Source organism: Ruditapes philippinarum, unplaced genomic scaffold (assembly GCF_026571515.1).
Source record: "Ruditapes philippinarum isolate M1 unplaced genomic scaffold, ASM2657151v2 ctg713_1_1_1_1, whole genome shotgun sequence".
NCBI classification, from domain to species: Eukaryota; Metazoa; Mollusca; class Bivalvia; order Venerida; family Veneridae; genus Ruditapes; species Ruditapes philippinarum.
The window spans coordinates 391,211-409,296 of NW_026864226.1; the positions used below are offsets into that span (position 1 = coordinate 391,211).

At 33.3% G+C, this 18,086-nt stretch overlaps 2 protein-coding genes across 4 annotated transcripts in view; one reads left to right on the plus strand and one right to left on the minus strand.

Annotated features, from left to right (window-relative positions):
* The first annotated feature begins 3,181 nt into the window (after nucleotides 1–3,181).
* LOC132724897 (uncharacterized protein ZK643.6-like) lies at nucleotides 3,182–14,155 on the plus strand. Of its 2 annotated transcripts, XM_060709880.1 has the most exons (11): nucleotides 3,182–3,369; nucleotides 3,926–4,027; nucleotides 9,028–9,141; nucleotides 9,813–9,923; nucleotides 10,302–10,451; nucleotides 11,487–11,600; nucleotides 11,792–11,902; nucleotides 12,278–12,351; nucleotides 12,391–12,412; nucleotides 13,233–13,398; nucleotides 14,060–14,155. In XM_060709880.1, the coding sequence occupies exons 1-10, from the start codon at nucleotides 3,297–3,299 to the stop codon at nucleotides 13,388–13,390; spliced, it is 1,029 nt and encodes a 342-aa protein (XP_060565863.1). In that variant the 5' UTR covers nucleotides 3,182–3,296; the 3' UTR covers nucleotides 13,391–13,398; nucleotides 14,060–14,155. The 2 variants fall into 2 exon arrangements, with proteins under 2 accessions (XP_060565863.1, XP_060565862.1); XM_060709879.1 differs by having other exon boundaries at nucleotides 3,189–3,369; nucleotides 12,278–12,412.
* A 3,264-nt stretch (nucleotides 14,156–17,419) lies between these two features.
* Nucleotides 17,420–18,086, minus strand: part of LOC132724883 (protein IWS1 homolog) — a 28,081-nt gene continuing 27,414 nt past the window's right edge. For both annotated transcript variants that reach the window (XM_060709854.1, XM_060709853.1), the window contains one exon: nucleotides 17,420–18,079. In XM_060709854.1, the coding sequence (XP_060565837.1) occupies nucleotides 17,954–18,079 (126 nt within the window). In that variant the 3' untranslated portion in view covers nucleotides 17,420–17,953. The remainder of the gene's footprint in view (nucleotides 18,080–18,086) is intronic.

Genomic DNA, 18,086 nt, shown 5'->3' on the forward strand with positions numbered 1-18,086 from the left:
TGTTGCGTTGATGTTTCTAACAACTGAGGTAAGCCAAAAACATCTTTCCTGTTTCGGTGCCATATGACCTATACTGTATTGGTGTGCCTTAAAACCAAACAAACAAACAAATAACGAAATAGCAGAAATAAAGCATCATAATTATGTATGTTGCGCCTAGCAATATCTTTCTAAATAGCAAAGCCTGCCATTTTCACTCTTTTATTTTTGTTTCATGGTTCTCAAACTATCAACAATTTGGCAAAACATAGATTAAAATAGGTTCGTTTCTTGTACTATATGGATATAATTATGAATTATATTCTGTAAATATCTTAATCATGTTTACGAAACTTTTAAATCAAAACGGATGTCATGCAACCACTTAATGCTACACAGACTATTAAGAGGCAACTTTTCGGAATTTATTAATCACACGGAAATTTAGGCAAATAAGTTCGTTGAAAAGTCATCGACTATCCCGTTGACCTTGAAAGGTTTACAATGTGCTACGTGCAAGTTTTACATGTAAGATCTTTCTTGAAAAAAAAGCTGTAATTTTAAGTCTTTATTTTAAAGTGTGTAACAATTTCGAATCACTGACAAAAACTTTAAAAAAGAAAAGAAATAACGTAGCATGAACTTTTACAGTAAAAAATATCTCCTTTATGAACCTAGAAAATTCCAAAATAATGTGTTTGCTTGGACGTAATAATGTGTCAGATACATCTATTTATGAAGAACATTTGTGTTGATCGTTACAATTTTACAGTGACACAAATTGTTTACTGTTATTCACATATAATCTAACAGAAACACGTGTAATACGTGTAACAGCTAGGGAATGAGGATATCTTTCTTGGTAACATTATATACATGAAAGCTTTGCCAAATTCAGGTGTTCGAGTCATAAACTGGGTAACAAATTTGGTAGACATATTAATATGGGGATACCCAGAGATGAAAGACTATGTACCTATTGTCTTGAGCAGCAGATAACAGTAGTAGAGGATGAATTTCATGTGAGTGTAAAAAGTATTCACTGGCGAGAGATCTATATCTGGGTAATATGTTGCATAATACATTAGATGTTTTTTTATGGTAAAATGTCTACAAATAACAAACAAAAATTGTGAAATATATGTAGATTTGTACATAAATTGTAAAATGAACGTTTCTTGCTTCTCACTATATAAAAGTTTTCTAAAGTAATTCTACAACATTGTCAATTTTGATATTATAAATGTATTATAGGCCAGTAGCCTTCCTATACAAAATAAAATGTTGTTATTGTTATCAATATAGGTTTATCTTTCAATATACATGTACATGTATTTTAATTGATTCATAATTATTCTGTCCTCGAGATACGTAAAAAGGATTTGCGTCAGCGTTTTCAAAATATGGCATACATAGATATGAATATATATAGCATTGTAAACAAGGGACATATGCACTTGAAATATTTATAATCTAATTATCTCATCATTACTTCGTTAATTACTTATTTCCTCAAAACTCATCTCGTCAGCAGTATAGTGCAAAGTTGAAGTGATTTTAAATATGATTTCTATATAAATACTTGTAGGTTGATCAGAACTAGGAAGTAACATCATTAATCAGAATTTATTTTCAACTTAAATCAAAGGAAATCACCGTCATAAAATTCCCATGGAAAAAAATCCAAAATACCAGCCCACGATTGAGAATATAATCACATGAACACTACTTATCATGATTTACAACAAAACTCCCAAATGTTTACGAAATATTGCAGACAGGCTTCTTAAGTTTAGTTACAGTGGTTTAGCTTTTTTGTATTTAAGTCAAAATACAATTTGTTTACAATTTGCTACTTTTATGACAAATTATTTCATATTTATTGCTACTTTGTTCAGGTAACAAGCATCTTTTTTGTCATGACACGGCTCAAATGCCTTTAGTTTAATATTACATTTGTATATTGTTGTCCAAAATACTAATTTGCGTTTTTCGGACAGTAATTTCAAGTAGTAATACAGAAATGTAAAATATTTCCATTCTTTCTAAAATAGTTTTAAGCAGGTACATGTATGAACACGTGGTAATGCTTGTGAATGAATATTTATTTAATTAATCAATTAATTTATTTATTTATTTAATTTTCAGTTTACCTGAGGTAATCTTATATTGATTGTGATGCTTAGGATTAATTGATTCTACCAAATCTTTAGTAGTTTTAATGGTAGCAAAATACACGGGGTAGAATCAGAATCACGCAAACAAACAAGATGGCGGATACAGCCTAAAAGTAAAGTTTTCCTTTTATCTCTGAAATTTGTAATGTTTTAGTGTAAAGGTGCATAAAATACCCATCTCCACAATTTTCCGAGCATCACAGAATTTTATTTCATGATGTTTTGTCCCGTACTTCATCTGAAATAAGCATCACCAGATTCGAAGCGAGAGAATTTTCCACCGGTTTAATCGTGATAATTAACGTACGGCTTCTTCTCTCAAATTCACTGTTTCTTTTACATATAATGTATATTAAATGAAACCACTGACTTTAAAAAGTTGTAATATGTCGTCATTGATTGGGAGTTCAAGGGTTACAAATACCTAGGGTTGTATTTTGAAATAACTGGTTTTCAAAAGTGTCCGATATCTTGGACCTACTTTGTGACAAAATTAATGTCAGTGCAATTTAAGTCAGTAGGTTATAAACAGATAAGAAGTCTAATCGTAATTTAGTGGGATGTTTCAAAATTAATAAGACAAGTGTTATAACCATCACCAAATATATGTAAATTGTAACACGGCGTTTAGATCAACCGCCATGAAAATTTGTTGTATAAGGATTTAAACATTGTGATGTGATTTAGAACAGGAAATAAATGTACTTGTCGGTACGGAAGGTGCCAAACTACCTAGTTGTTTCAACAAGGGGTTTAAGGTTTATTTTTCATTTGTAATATTTCACGGTATCAATCGCAGTTTGCATAATTATCAGTACAACAACAAATATGTATCTCCTATAAAGAAATGGTTGGTCAACAATTAGCAATTGCTATTAATGCGGGCATTGTTGCGGGCATTGTTGCGATAAGTTTGAAACACCTCTGAGACTATACCTTTAAATTTTACATCATTTTTTATTAATTGCAAAAATAATGAAACAAAATTATTTCAACATACATTCCCAATTGTAATAATAATCATATTATGTATGATTCAACAGTGAATATTCAACCCTCCTACAGCTATACTTTTTCATCGACCCATTCTTTGCATGTCGTATGGGGATACAAATTCCATTTTAAGTTTTGACATAAAAAATGCTTCTTTTTGGAATAATATGGATATTTCTACTCGAAAAAACTTTGTGTTTTGTAAATTCAATTACTACAGGTACTATTTTATTATTAAATAAAAACGATTTTTACCTAACGGGATGGGCTTCTGGTCCTTGGCATAGTTGTTAATGTCGCAAACTTAAAATTAGTTTCCCCTTGCCGAACCTTTCAGGGACTTGCTTTGTGACTATTAAGCTATAAGAACGGTGGTTCTACTCAAATGTCCACTTAAAAGCATCTAGAGTTTTCCTCAACGCGTAAAGTAAAGAAGTTGCCGTATGGTAAACTTACAGTAAAGGCGGGAATAAAAAACAAATTGAAAATTCGAAATACAATATCAAAATCATGACCAAAACAATTAAATGGTGAACATTATATACATTTATCTCTTCAGACATTAACTGCACTTTCACAAAATTGTAGGCCAAGAAAAAAAACGGGGAAAATACGACACTTTATCATTACTGAACATTAACTCAAATGTTACTAATATAACTTATATTTCAAATATTGCTTAATATATAACTTGCATTTCTTGTACACGTATAATTAAGTAATTTAGACAAAGGAGAAATATTAATGAATACAATCTTTGGTTGTTGCATATATAGTACCACAATATTGCGCTGATATCTCGGCGGACGACTGTTCCAAAATCGATTGTAGCTGGTCAGAGGCGAAGAAATTTTGTCCAAAGAAATGTGGAGCATGTCGTAAGTGTATTTCAGTTGATTACAAAGAATATAAAATACTTACATAGACAAAAGATACTTACATGTATTCGAACAAAATACTCACATTACCATAAAATACTTGAAGATCTACAATTTCACAAGATACTTATATGTTCACAAGATACTATCATGAAAACAATAAACTTACATGCACTCAGATAAATGTACACAGTGGTGCCGTTATATGTTGCGAAGCCACTTAAAGCCTCGTTAAAATTGATGTTTTAAATTAAAGACCAGTTTGTACGTCTTATGAATGAATTTGATTTTACAATTTCAGTCTTTTATAATTCCAAATTTTTCTTTTAAAATATAAAAAAAGCTGACTTTGTAAAATTAAACTAATTGACAACAAGTTCAGCTCCTAGCATTTTAAATTCTTACTTGTGTAAATGAATGCCTGCCACTGACTTCCCGGGGAGGCACTGTCAACAGAAGATTTTGATAGAGGGCGTTATGTGTTATTGTGATGTAAACAATACATGTAAACAATATATTTTCATGCACACACGTAACTAACATAAACAAAATATATCTACATACTGAACAAAAAAGAAACTTTCCCTGTGTTTAAAGATCCAGTATGTTGTACATGTACTTAAGGTTGTAACCATGTGTATGTTTAGTTTTGTTTATACTGGCTTTGCCATATGTCCCAGACTATCGGCCTCTGTTACGTCGCTGGTCGTAGAGCCTGCAACGGAGGACATAGTCCGCTTGCAACGTCGCCGATCGTAGACCCGCAAAGGAGGTCATCTCATTCCGTCGTTCGTCGTAGATCTTCTCTAGGACCCAGTTCTTCCGGGAGCAGCAGCTCTTTGTAGGGCCCACATCCTTCGCCGTGGGTTAGGTCACACCAGCTAAGTGACCTAACTAGTTCACCCATATGGCGTGACCTATGCCTTCCGAGCGACGTGCACGCCACAAAGGGAAGTCGGAAGTAAGGTTGTAACCACACTTAAGTGAAATTTTATAAATGTATATCATTGTGCCTAGGCTCGGTTTGATTGAGCCTGTTCATGAACGGTACTGGAAAGTGCAAGATACCGTCCACGCCCCCTAGCACCGGCTTAAGCAGAATTTAACATTTAAACACAGAAATGGTGAAATTTTGAATTTAGAAACATCCGCAAATGTGATCTTTCTTTTGAGCATTATATTTATGATATAAAACCATAAAAAATATTTAAAAAATGAATTACAGGATCTTTAAGTTATTTATTAAAAAGCTACATACATTCGGGAGAATAATTGTGTGCCTTTAACTCGACTTTAACTCGTTTTGCATGAGAACCCCGCTCACGTGCATGCATGGACCAGAAGATCCTGTATTTATTATGAAACCTTTCAGTGTAATTATATAGACTTTCATGTCAAAAAGACGTTGAAAAAGGTAGACTTTCATGTCAATAAGAAAAAGACGTTGAGTTTCTTTTGATAAACCTAGAATTCCGCAAAATTTACGCGAACGTGCAATTGGCATACTTTAATGCTGGTGTGAAGATGAATGCCGTCTCGCTATGAATACTGGATGCTCAACTCTGCTTTTCGACACCATAGGAACGCGGGAACAGGACCGCATATTGCGGTGTATAAATCCGTTAGGCTAGTTAGGCAAGTGTTGTGTGGGTAACTTAATTTATACATAATCCATTCATGTATATACCGTTATGTCATACTTTAAAATCCGTATGATTTACTTAGGAGACAAAATGTCATTGAATATTCAAATGTATCAGGTCAATATACTGCTAAATACAGGGAGGTTTCTTTTTTGTTCAGTATATGTATTGACAATATCCTTATATGTAAATACTATACTTTCATGAAGTGTCATTAAAGGGCGCCATTTTAAAAGGGAAGATAATCCTAAATAGGTCTTTGAATATTCAAATGTCTCCGGTCAATATTGTAAAATAATAGCTTTAAATGCAGGGGAAGATTCTTTTTTGTTCAGTATAAAGTAGACAATGACAATATCCTTATATATGTAAATATTATACTTTCATGTAAACGATATACTTGGTTTCCTTACTAGTATTCATTGCCATTTTAAAAGGGAAGATAATCCTCAATAAATTACTGCAAAGTTATGCCCCTTTTTCAACTGAGATTTTAAGGTCAATTTCCCAATGACAAAAATGTCAAAGTTAATAAACTTAAACTTGAAAAAACGTATTGAATTTTTAAATTGGAATGCATCTTTTAAGGAATTGTAACTTTATCATATTTATGACCTGCAATATTTTCATTTTTTCTCGAAAACTGTTAAAAGGTTTTAGCTTTTCGTGGCTTTATAAGAGCAGGGTTTTTTCTCTTCTACGCACGTTGAAGAATGTTGCCCCCCCCCCCTCTTTTATTTTTTTTTCAACTATCCAGCACTGGACCGCGGACAGGTTTTGTTTTTCAATGCAACACAAATATATGATGACAGTCAATATCATACTGAAATCTTGACTTGACTATCGATTAGCTTATTATTTGTATACATAAATGTATAGACCTTTAACGACGCGGTCCGTTGCTATGAAAAAAATGACCGGAAGTAGTATTTCTTTTGCGCATGTGCAATTTGCGTAGGGCAAAAAGGCCATGCCCTACATAGAATTGAAGTAGAAATCCATAGACAATTCCGAGTTTGTTAAAGGTAAAAATTAGAAAATCATATAAAATAGCTTTTAACAGAAACACAATAGATGCCTTCATAGCTTTGTGGCCAAAATTGCCCCAAAAGGCATGGAAAAGACGATTATTTAAGAATTCCCCCTTACGATCACTGACCTGACATTGAGGTTATTGTTGTAAAAATATGTGGAAATATATATATTAGCAAATAAAGAAGTCAATTTAATTGTTTATTTGAAAACGTCCATATTAAAAAGTATTTTTATTACATATGATAAATAACATTTTTATATCAATTTTATTAACATTTTAAATCGAGGTTAAATATAATTTCAATAAACAAGAGGGCCATGATGGCCCTGAGTCGCTCACCAGAAACAACTGCTTTTCAGTGTTGGAATGTCAATATATTCTAATATTAAATTTGAACATAGAATATGTTTAAACAATAATTTGAAGAAATGCCATGACCTGGGGCATTTAAAATCAAATTAATATGAGCAAACTTGATAAAAGACTAGCTAAGAATGCTTCAAAGTTTGGTGATCATCTATCAATTATTTCAGTAGGAAATGATGTTCGAATGTATTTTCTATTTTTAGCTTTTGTGACCCCAAAAAGGGGCTAATCAAATTAATATAAGCAAACTTGATAAAAGAGTACACAAAAGTGCTTCAGACAAAGTTTGGTGATCATCCATTAATTAGTTCTCTAGAAATAGACATTTAACGGTATTTCTATTTTTAGCTATAGATACCCCTAAAAGGGGCCAATCAAATTAATATGAGCAAACTTGATATAAGACTACTTAAGAATGCTACATACAAAGTTTGGTGATCATCCATCAATAAGTTCTGTAGAAGAAGATGTTTTAAGGTTTTTCTATTTTTAGCTTAATTAAGTGGCCCCTAAAAGGGGCCAATCAAATTTATATGAGTAAACTTGATAAAAGACTACCCAAGAATGCTACAGACAAAGTTTGGTGATCTTCCATCAATTACTTCTGTAGAAATAGAGATTTAAAGGTATTTCTATTTTTAGCTTTTGCGGCCCCTAAAAGGGACCAATCAAATTAATATGAGCAAACTTGATAAAACACTACCCGAGAATGCTACATACAAAGTTTGGTGATCATCCATCAATTAGTTCTCTAGAAATAGACGTTTAAAGGTTTTTCTATTTTTAGCTTTAGCGGCCCCTAAAAGGGGCCAATCATATTAACATGAGCAAACTTGATATAAGACTACTTAAGAATGCTACAGACAAAGTTTGGTGATCATCCATCAATGAGTTCTGTAGAAGAAGGTTTTGAAAGGTTTTTCTATTTTTAGCTCTGCTGACCCCTAAAAGGGGCCAATTGGAATGACATGAGCAAATTCAAGTGTGTCTGTCACAAGGATGCTACAGACCAAATTTGAAGTAAATCTGCCTAGTAGATTCAGAGAAGAAGACGATTGTTGACGCATGACGACGGACGACGGACGCCGGAGCATCCCCCTTTGATACTAATAGCTCACCCTGACCCTTCGGCTCTGGTGAGCTAAAAAAATGTCGGAACACGTGATTTAATGCATTTTTAGTTTTCAGTTTAGCTAATTTTATCCATTATCCAACTTGACGGAGATGCCAAACAGACATTTTTTTAACTCATATAATATATTTAAATAATTTTTCAAGCTCTTGGATGGTGGAATAACACACATTTTGTTCGGTTCCTTGTAACACATGGAAATACACGTCACGTACACTATTTGTCACTTCACAAAATCAATAAACATTGATGAGATTAGTATAAATAAAAATTAATTAAATTACGATAAATTATTTTCATAATTTTAAGTAATTAACTATGTCATGGTACTAAAACGACCCTGTTGAATGATATCGTTAAGTAGCTGGCAAATAACAAAGTGTCAATATGTTTGACACTTACCGCCTTGCCAATCCACTTTCAAAGGAATACCAATTGTGTAATATTATGTAATACATGGGTAATTAAATGTGATCTTTAACACTCAGCTGTTTTAATTTAAATTACTGATGGAAAAGTCACCTAATGATACCTTGAACAGAGGACTTTTGGTCGTTGAATTATAAGTCCCGCTAATTTTGTATATCTGTTATAGATATCAATTCACATTTAAGTACTAACCGCTTTAATTCATCCCAAAATTTCTTTTCTGGGTAACATAACCTGAAATCACGCCTTTTAAGACTTTAAGTGCACTAAATGTATGCTATCGTTATTGCGCTTTAGCCCTACGCAGAATGCGCACGCGCAAATTGCAACAGACATTGCTATGGTAAAATCATTCTGTAAAAGGTCTATATGAATGTTCTTTGTTTTTGTAAAGGCATTTGTGAGGATACAAAGACAGACTGCACGTTTTTGAAAGAAAATAATTTATGTACATCCCACCAATTTCTGCAAATAGCAGCCAAGAGCTGCCCAGAAAGCTGCAACTTTTGTAAGTATCAATTTTAAGCATTTTTATTCATATCAATAACTTTGAGATATTCCGCTCAATTTAAATCGAATACTCGCCAATTAGCGGATATAGCTTTGTCATGATATTTGAATTAAAGTGTTGTTTTCAAATAATGGGTAACGAATGTATTTATGAATTTGAAATTGATTGCGATCGATGTTATCCGTGACTTGGCAAATGTTGGGTTTTGCCAGCTTATCCATAGGTACAAACAAACTGTTACCGTTATAGCTTTACGGTGCACTACCCCACGTCATATAAGATCAGTCAACCTGATGCGCTTATTTTCGAAGCTGTAACTGTCTGTAAAAGTTTGTTTGTGCCTACAGATTAGCTGACCGAAAAACCCAAAATATTCTTAATTCCGGAGTAAGTCTATTTCATAACACTATAAAACAACAGTAAATGCGATGCAAGCAGTACTAGGAGAGATATAAATAGACGGTCAGTATGTTTTTTATTTCTATATTATCCAATATTTGGGTAAAATCAATGTTATGCTTTAAAACCCTGCATCTACATGGTCCTGCTGATAAATAAGATTGCTTTTACAAATATTTGTTTTCTCCCCCCCCCCCATGCCTCAGCCAGTTCCCGATTTGAAATAAAGATTTTTACGAGCCTTGTATTTTATTTAATAACACTTTCAGGTACTCCTTGCCACGATACCCACCATATGCAATTTTGCGCAGGACTAAAGAGGTATTGTAACTCGCAAACTACCGTAGCGGTCGCATGTGAGAAAACATGTAACAGATGCAGTAAGCGTTTTAAATCCTTACGAAAGATACGCTGAACACAAAAGTTAATAAATAACATACTGATATAGGTTTGACGTTGTATGAAGGCCGCCGACTTCGCGACCAATTATCAACGTTGATTCAACGCTGTGTCAACGTCGGGTGTTTGCTGGGATCAACCTTTCTTAAGTATGACACAAATATTATATAGACGTCACACTATCGCGCACGCACCAGTAAACAATCGCTTATGCATTGTACTTTATCGAACCGACATCAAATCAATGTACTTTTCTATATCGGCCCGATGTTGGTAATTTTCAATAATAATCGGTTTGACTTTTAATGGATAAATTAATAAAAACGGGAGCCTACTTTTTTAAATATATATATTCACAGAACCATACAATATGACAGAAATCATTGAAAAGTTTGGAGGTTACCAAATACAAACAACGATTTCATCAACAACGATTGCATCAACAACGATTGCATCAACAACGGCGTCATCAACAACGTTTACAACAACGTCAGGCACAACGGTCACAGGTAATTCATGTATAATTCTCTTCAAAGTGTAACGGTCCAAATCATAACCAGTAAACACGTTTAAACAATAACAAAATTTAGTCTTATCTGAAAACTCTGACCATTTTTAAAAAAGGATTATCCCCAAATTCCCAATTAAACAAGTTATCTTCACCATCTATTAGTTGATCTTTTGGAAAAATGCATAAAAATATATTTAATACAAAATATATTTCATTTTTTTATAGAATGTCAGAATATTATCATAAGTAAATCATGGTCTGTTCCGCCAGCGGAACATTTAACAGTTCTTTCTGTGTTATTACCACACTGGAAGCATGAATACAAAAACTATTAAAATGTTCTGTCGGCAATTAAATAAATGATTTAATCAATAAGGCTTTTTTACAAAATATTTCAGTCATGAATAATAAAGTTCCACCAGCGGAACATAAATTAGATGACATCTATTAAAATATAGACTATGTAACAAGTTATTTTTTAATCGCCGGCGGTACAGTTACTTATAACATGATATCACAATTCTTAACATTCTATTAAACTTCGTCCCGCGCCCCCGCAAATTAGCGTGTTTTCGCTCCGCGCCCCGCCGTTTTATTTCTTCAACCCCGCCATTTTAAGTTGTTAATTCTCGACTTTTGCGCGGGGCGAAAACACGAATGGCACAAATCAGCCACCATAAGTTAGGCAAGTGTTGTATCAGTAATTTTAAGTTATACATAAACCATTTAAACCGTTGTGCCATACTTTAAAATCCGTATGATTTACTTCGGAATCCGACAATTACCGACAAAAGGTCTTAGAATGTTCGAATGTCTCCGGTCGATATTGTTAAATACAGAGGAAGTTTCTTTTTGTTCAGTATAATGAAGACAATATCCTTGTATATGTAAATATTATACTTTCATGTAGACGATATACTTGATTTACTTACTAGTATTCATTGTCATTTCACACTGAAATCTTGACTTGACTATCGATTAGCTTTTTATATGTTTACATACATGCGTATGAATGTTCTTTGTTTTTGCAAAGGTATTTGTGAGGATACTAAGACAGACTGCACGTTTTTGAAAGAAAATAATTTATGTACATCCCACCAATTTCTTCAGATAGCAGCCAAGAGCTGTCCCGGAAGTTGCAACTTTTGTAAGTATCAATTTTAAGCATTTTTATTCATATCAATAACTTTGAGATATTCCACTCAATTTAAATCGAATACTCGCCAATTAGCGGATATAACTTTGTCATGATATTTGCAATGCAAATTCCCTCAGCCAATTCCTGATTTGAAATAAAAATTCTTACGAGCTTGTCATTTTATGTAATTACACTTTCAGGTACTCCGTGCCACGATACTCTAGGTATGGACGTTTGCGCAGGACTAAAAAGTTATTGTAACGAGCGTACTTCCGTTGCGGACGCATGTAGGAAAACATGTAACAGATGTAGTAAGCGTTTTAAATCCTTACGAAAGATACGCGGAACACACAATAAAAACATACTGGTATAGGTTTGACGTTGTATGAAGGTCGCCGACGTCGCGACCAATTATCAACGTTGATTCAACGCTGTGTCAACGTCGGGTGTTTGCTGGGATCAACCTTTCTTAAGTTTAATGACACCAATATTCTTTAGACGTCGCACTATCGCGCACGCACCAGTAAACAATCGCACATGCATTGTACTTTATCGAACCGACATAAAATTAATGTACTTTTCTATATCGGCCCGATGTTGGTAATTTTCAATAATTATCGGTTTGACTTTTAATGGATAAATTAATAAAAAAGGGAGCCTACATTTTTAAATATATATATTCACAGAACCATACAATATGACAGAAATCATTGAAAAGTTTGGAGGTAACCAAATACAAACAACGATTGCATCAACAACGGCGGCATCAACAACGGCGTCATCAACAGCGTTTACAACAGCGTCAGGCACAACGGCCACAGGTAATTCATGTATCATTCTCTTCAAAGTGTAACGGTCCGAAAATGTAACATAGAGAATAACCAGTAAATTTTTTTTAGACTTAATAATTTCAATCTTTAATATTTTATTGCAACATCGCAAGAATTTTCAACTTCATTAAAATTTTACGGCGAAATAACGTTATCGTAAGAACGCAGTTTCATTCTAAGTGACAAAATTACGTCATTATGGAGTAGCAACCCATTTGGCTACCTATGCCATACCAAATGTTCAGCATGTGTAAAACTAACGGATATGCCAGGCTGGTATGTAAGAAATATTTATACGCCCTGTCTATAGCTACCGGTTTCTGGCACTGGCTGACGGATCTCGAAGTTATTAATTCTCAGGAAAATATATTTTATCAGATCTTTGGTTCAAATTTAGCAGGACATTCATCATATAGTATTGTATAAATTGACGTTTCACTTATCATAAAAAATAAACATAATCATGTTTTACCTAATCCAATAACCTTCTTACATACTTAACCTATTTGCAATAAAGATGGTAGATGCAGTACGCATGTTTATTTCGAATTACGTAAAAAGATTGCTTTTATCAACTCAGACTGATTTGGTACACTTTGCGCGTTGGCGTTTGGCGCTTTGTCGCTAGCGTTCCAAATCAGCCACCATAGATTCTTGTAAAAGGGTAATGAATATTGTACAGCCTTTTTGCAGTTTTAGAATACATCAGTTTATACTATACTGTTTATTAAAGTATCTTTGGAAGGCACCTTTATAATAGCTTGCTTTTTTAATTTTAATAGTTCACAAATTTTACCATCATTATAACTAGCAATGGTCACAAACTCAGCCGGTCCGTGTTCGGATAACGAGGTGCCGGGATTTAGTTGTGCAGAATGGAAGGGACTCGGGATCTGTTCTAGCACATCCGGAAGTGAAAGTATAATTGCAAAAGAAAGATGCCAGAAGACGTGCGGATTCTGTAGTTAAATCAATAGGTCAGATGTCTTTATTTTTCAGAAACAATAAATTTAGTTTATGATCGATAGTGTTGTAAACTATTAGCTTATGAAAACACTCTCGAATCCGTTCCTGGAACCAACCAGTACTTAGCAATGAATGTAAAGTTTCTTGCTCAAGGAAACAAGATTTCAAGATTTTATTATACACTCAATACACAATACATGTAAATATGAGGAAACAACGGACAGGGTTTGAATTCACGCGATCAGTGATTCTTAGATAACTAGTCCGACGTTAACCACTCGGCCACGCCGCCACTCCAAGCAATATATTTGCCAAGACTTATGTCAAATTTGCATTTATTTACAATGGATTTAAATAGTAGTAAGACTGGTTTAACTGAAGGATATAGTTTAATGCCTAGCAATTGACACGAGTGCCGGAGTAAAGATTGTAATTAATGTTTTCTTGAAAGACATGATTATGTTCATCTACCTTTAATTGATGTGTAAAAAATTGTAATCAGTGACATATAGCTCACTCAATATAGAAGCAAAATATTTTGTCACTGTTGAATTTCTTATTCTTATGAATTCACATTTATAATTATTACGAAAGTAAATTTTGTTGCCAATAAAAGAGGAGTTTACAAACATATTAACAACACATATGACATACGATTTTTATTTATTTCAGGGGTCATCATTTGATATATGTGATGTCAGCCAAATTAAAACTTTAAATTGTCAATTCTACATTAATATTTTGAATAAACAAATGTTTAATAACTTGCATTTTGTTAATTTTAGATTCAAGTTATTCTCTGCATTAAAAAGCAATACATGGTGAAATATATTTGCATGTAGATGTTCTTTTCTGAACTAAATTATATTATATCTTATGAAAATAGGAAAATCTTACATGCTGATATTCAGCTTAATGACCTTGTGTTCATGCATTTAATTGACCCAAAATATACAGGAATAATTGGAAAAAACCGTCTATGTGCATAACTGAGCCGCGCCATGACAAAACCAACGTAATGGGTTTGCGACCATCATGGATCCAGACCAGCCTTCGCCTCCGCGCAGTCTGATCAGGATCCATGCTGTTCGCTATCAGTTTCTCTACTTGTTATAGGATTTGTAAGCGAACACCATGGATCCTGATCAGGCTGCGCGGATGCGCAGGCTGGTCTGGATCCATGCTGTTCGTAGACGCATTATGTTGGTTTTGTCAACCATCTTCACGATTAAAAAGGAATTAAGATTGGACTCATTTATGATTGACATCATGTTAATTTGTAACATTTGTCGCGTATAAATACTTTGTAAAAACTTAAACAGCTACATATGTTCGTCAATAAAATTCGTTTAGGATCGTCTACTCAGAAAATCATATTGTGCTCCTTGTGTTTTTGTTTCGGAGGGAGGCGCTGCAAAGCGAGGACCTATATTTATACTTGCTACCAAACTCCTCGCAGCGGTTACTACAGAAAGTGACAAAGCGTGACATAACCGCTGTGAGGAGTTTGACTTGCTACCTGTGCCCGAACACGCATTATCGATTGGATTGAACTTGGGCTACTTGAAGTATCAAGTTAAAGCCAAAGCTGAAAACCTTGCGTTCTTCTCTCTAAGAAGCAAACTTGTATGAAGTCATACTGATTTTAGATGGACCTTCGGCCTCTGAAGTTATTATCGCAAAATTACATACGAGTACACTGCTCTGTCTGGAATCTTGGCTTTTGAAGTATATTGCTGCTGCCGGATTCAATATTCATTCCGAAGAATATTTATATTTACTCAGGTTAAATATTTGAAGAAAACCATTCGGCATGTCATAGGAGATTCTAGTACTCCACTTTCGTAATCTAGAGCTAGAGACATTTTCAGAGACGCTTTAGATAGTATAGGAAAATTGGTTACACTGTCTACGAAGAAAAGGAGTTTCCGCCTCGGCTTACAGTTCATCCCCGGTAGAATTGAGAATGTTCAAAAAACATGGTAGTTTCCAAAAAGTTAGGAATGTAACACTAACAATACTTCTTTGCGCTCGAATATTAACGCATTGCACGCATTCTGTAAACATCAACTGTATTATATATTTTATGTCATTTTGTCATATTACTTCTGTCATGTACTTACATTTATCTATGTCATTTTACATCTGTAATACATGTATTCTTAAGAAGATTATACGTGATTTTCGTGAGGTGGGAATCCTGTATATATGCAACACGTTTGCAGCTTGTTATTTCACCATAGATACCTAAGGAGTTTTAACATAGAATGTTGCTATTATTCAACACATGAATATTGTAATTGTTTGGAACTCTGTGCATGCGCCACTGACTCTTAAGAAAATAAACAAACATATCTCTTTCATGCAGGTAATTTGGAAGTATTATTTTTTGTAATTAAAACTACAGGTTGCGGATATATAGCTTTAAGACACTTAAAATGTTTTGTTGCTTCCATTTTCAAATTAAAAAAGGATTTTTTAAGAATAAATGGGACCAAAATACTTCACTAAAATGAGCTAAATGCCTTGTATTTCAACTTACTGACCATTTTCATCTTCTTGTAACAAAACAAAATCTCTTATAGTATTCATCATCATTTATTTACAGAACAATATTTTCAATTCAAATAATTACACAATTATTATCAAAAAAGTGGAAAAAAAGATGAAACAAAAAAATGAAAAAAAACAACAATAATTGAATTAATTCTCTATATAAAGAAATATTAAAGCACAGAAAATCATAAACATGTATTCAAAATCCATGACATCATTTTTCTTGGCTGCATCTGCACTTTACCAGCATTTAAAATATACATATATCAAATATTACATATAAAATTTTTCATATGAAAAAGACAACCAATTCTCTTATCAAATCAAAGTGCCCCAACAATAATTTGAACAATTATATTTCATAATCCGATTTACTTGAAAGCTAAAAGATATTTGCAGACCGTGAAATTCACAGAATTTATTAAGGCCATCCCCAAATCTATTCTAAATAATAATAAGAAGTTATAATAAGGAACAAATTCTTAGTGCTTTAACATTAACCCATTGGAACAGATAGTGATTAGTCTTGGATTATACCATGAATATTATATTATATAAATCTGTGCTTATACTCGCTACAGTGTTGGAGCAGTAACCCCTTCTAGATACTTTCAGAAATCATGCTCACAAAATAGAAAAATATCGCTTTTTTGCATATTCTTACATTTTTCTATTCATTTACGTATATAAACTGATGCAAAGAGATGAATTAGATATCTTAAAAGTGCATCTGGGCGAGTCAAAAGGCTAGATTTTAGCATTTAATCATTGAAGCACCTTATCCGGTATAAACCAGAATACGGAATTTAATTAAGTGCTCCAACACTTTCTTTTAGTCTCACTCATAAAAGTCATTGCCACCAGTATAGGCCCAGGCCAGCCTACACGGATGAGCTCAGGCCAGGGTCTATTAGAATACTGTTAGTAGCTTAATGTTTTGTATTTTATATTTGAGGATTGATGGTTCCAAATTTAATGCAGGGCAAAATCTACATGTATTTGATAATTTCAGCAAGTTTAGGGTTTAGATAATGCAGAATGCCATACAGTACATGATCACAAGTCATTAAAACATTTTATAACATCATTATATTGATTTCTGTTGATAAAGTGCATGCCCGATCTAGCATTATCAGTCACCCTCAACTTTATCAGACATCATCCTCAGCTTTATCAGACACCTCGTCAATACAAATTGAAATAGAATGAAGGAAACAGAAAATATTTGCCTCCGATTAGCTTAAAATTATTAAACTAATAAACTCTGAACTGAGTAGAATTTTATGATATTAAAGTCTCTCTTTCATTTTACTAAAACATTCGGGACTATTTCTTATCAATATGACCCTTGATTAGAGATCTCTATAATATTTATTGTGCGAGGCATAAATGCTAAAGGCTCTTCACAGGTTCCTTTTCAAATACAGTGTACTGTAAAACTTAACTACAATTGAAATCATTCAGTTGAACAGTTAAACCTAAAGCACTATTTATATGTAGTGAGACATGTAAAATCTCTCTAACATACATAATGTATTCATACACACATTGTGTGACAAACCATTTAAACATATTATAACATGTAACACATATTAATCATCATCACCATCTCACATTGCTTTCAAGTTATGTCACACTTGCTGAACACAAAATAGATATCCTTCATTTTCACTTTGTTGTTATTGTTTGTTTTTCAATAACTAAAACACTGGAAAAGATAAGTCTGCCTTCACAAGTTCTTCCTCCTAAAGTTTAACAAATTATCCACATTATGCTGACTCATCTTGTTTCCATATCCAAGCATCTAAGAAACCATGACCATACTTCTTTATAAAGCTTCTATAGATTCTGATCAGGGATTGGACACCATCATTGGCTTTATGGATCTAAGAAAACTTTTTCTAAGAAAATCCAAGATGGCGCAACTGTACAATCAATATATAAACATGCCAAATTTCTGATATTTTGACAAAATTTCACTAAAATATTTGAGCGCGGTGTTCTTGACAATCATAACGCCATGTTTCTGCCTTCGATACTAATAGTAACTGCTCGCATTGATTTGGAATTTTTCTTCTTCTCAGCAAATTTTCTAACTTGTTTCTCATATCTGCTAGGCTCTTTCTTTCCGGTACCCTTCAAT

Coding starts and splice junctions, on each gene's coding strand:
- LOC132724897 (XM_060709879.1), top strand. CDS start 3,297: ATGCTTCTTTTTGGAATAATATGGATATTTCTACTCGAAAAAACTTTG. Junction 10,452..11,486: donor GTCAGGCACAACGGTCACAG/GTAATTCATGTA, acceptor GTTTTTGCAAAG/GTATTTGTGAGGATACTAAG. Junction 11,601..11,791: donor TCCCGGAAGTTGCAACTTTT/GTAAGTATCAAT, acceptor TTACACTTTCAG/GTACTCCGTGCCACGATACT.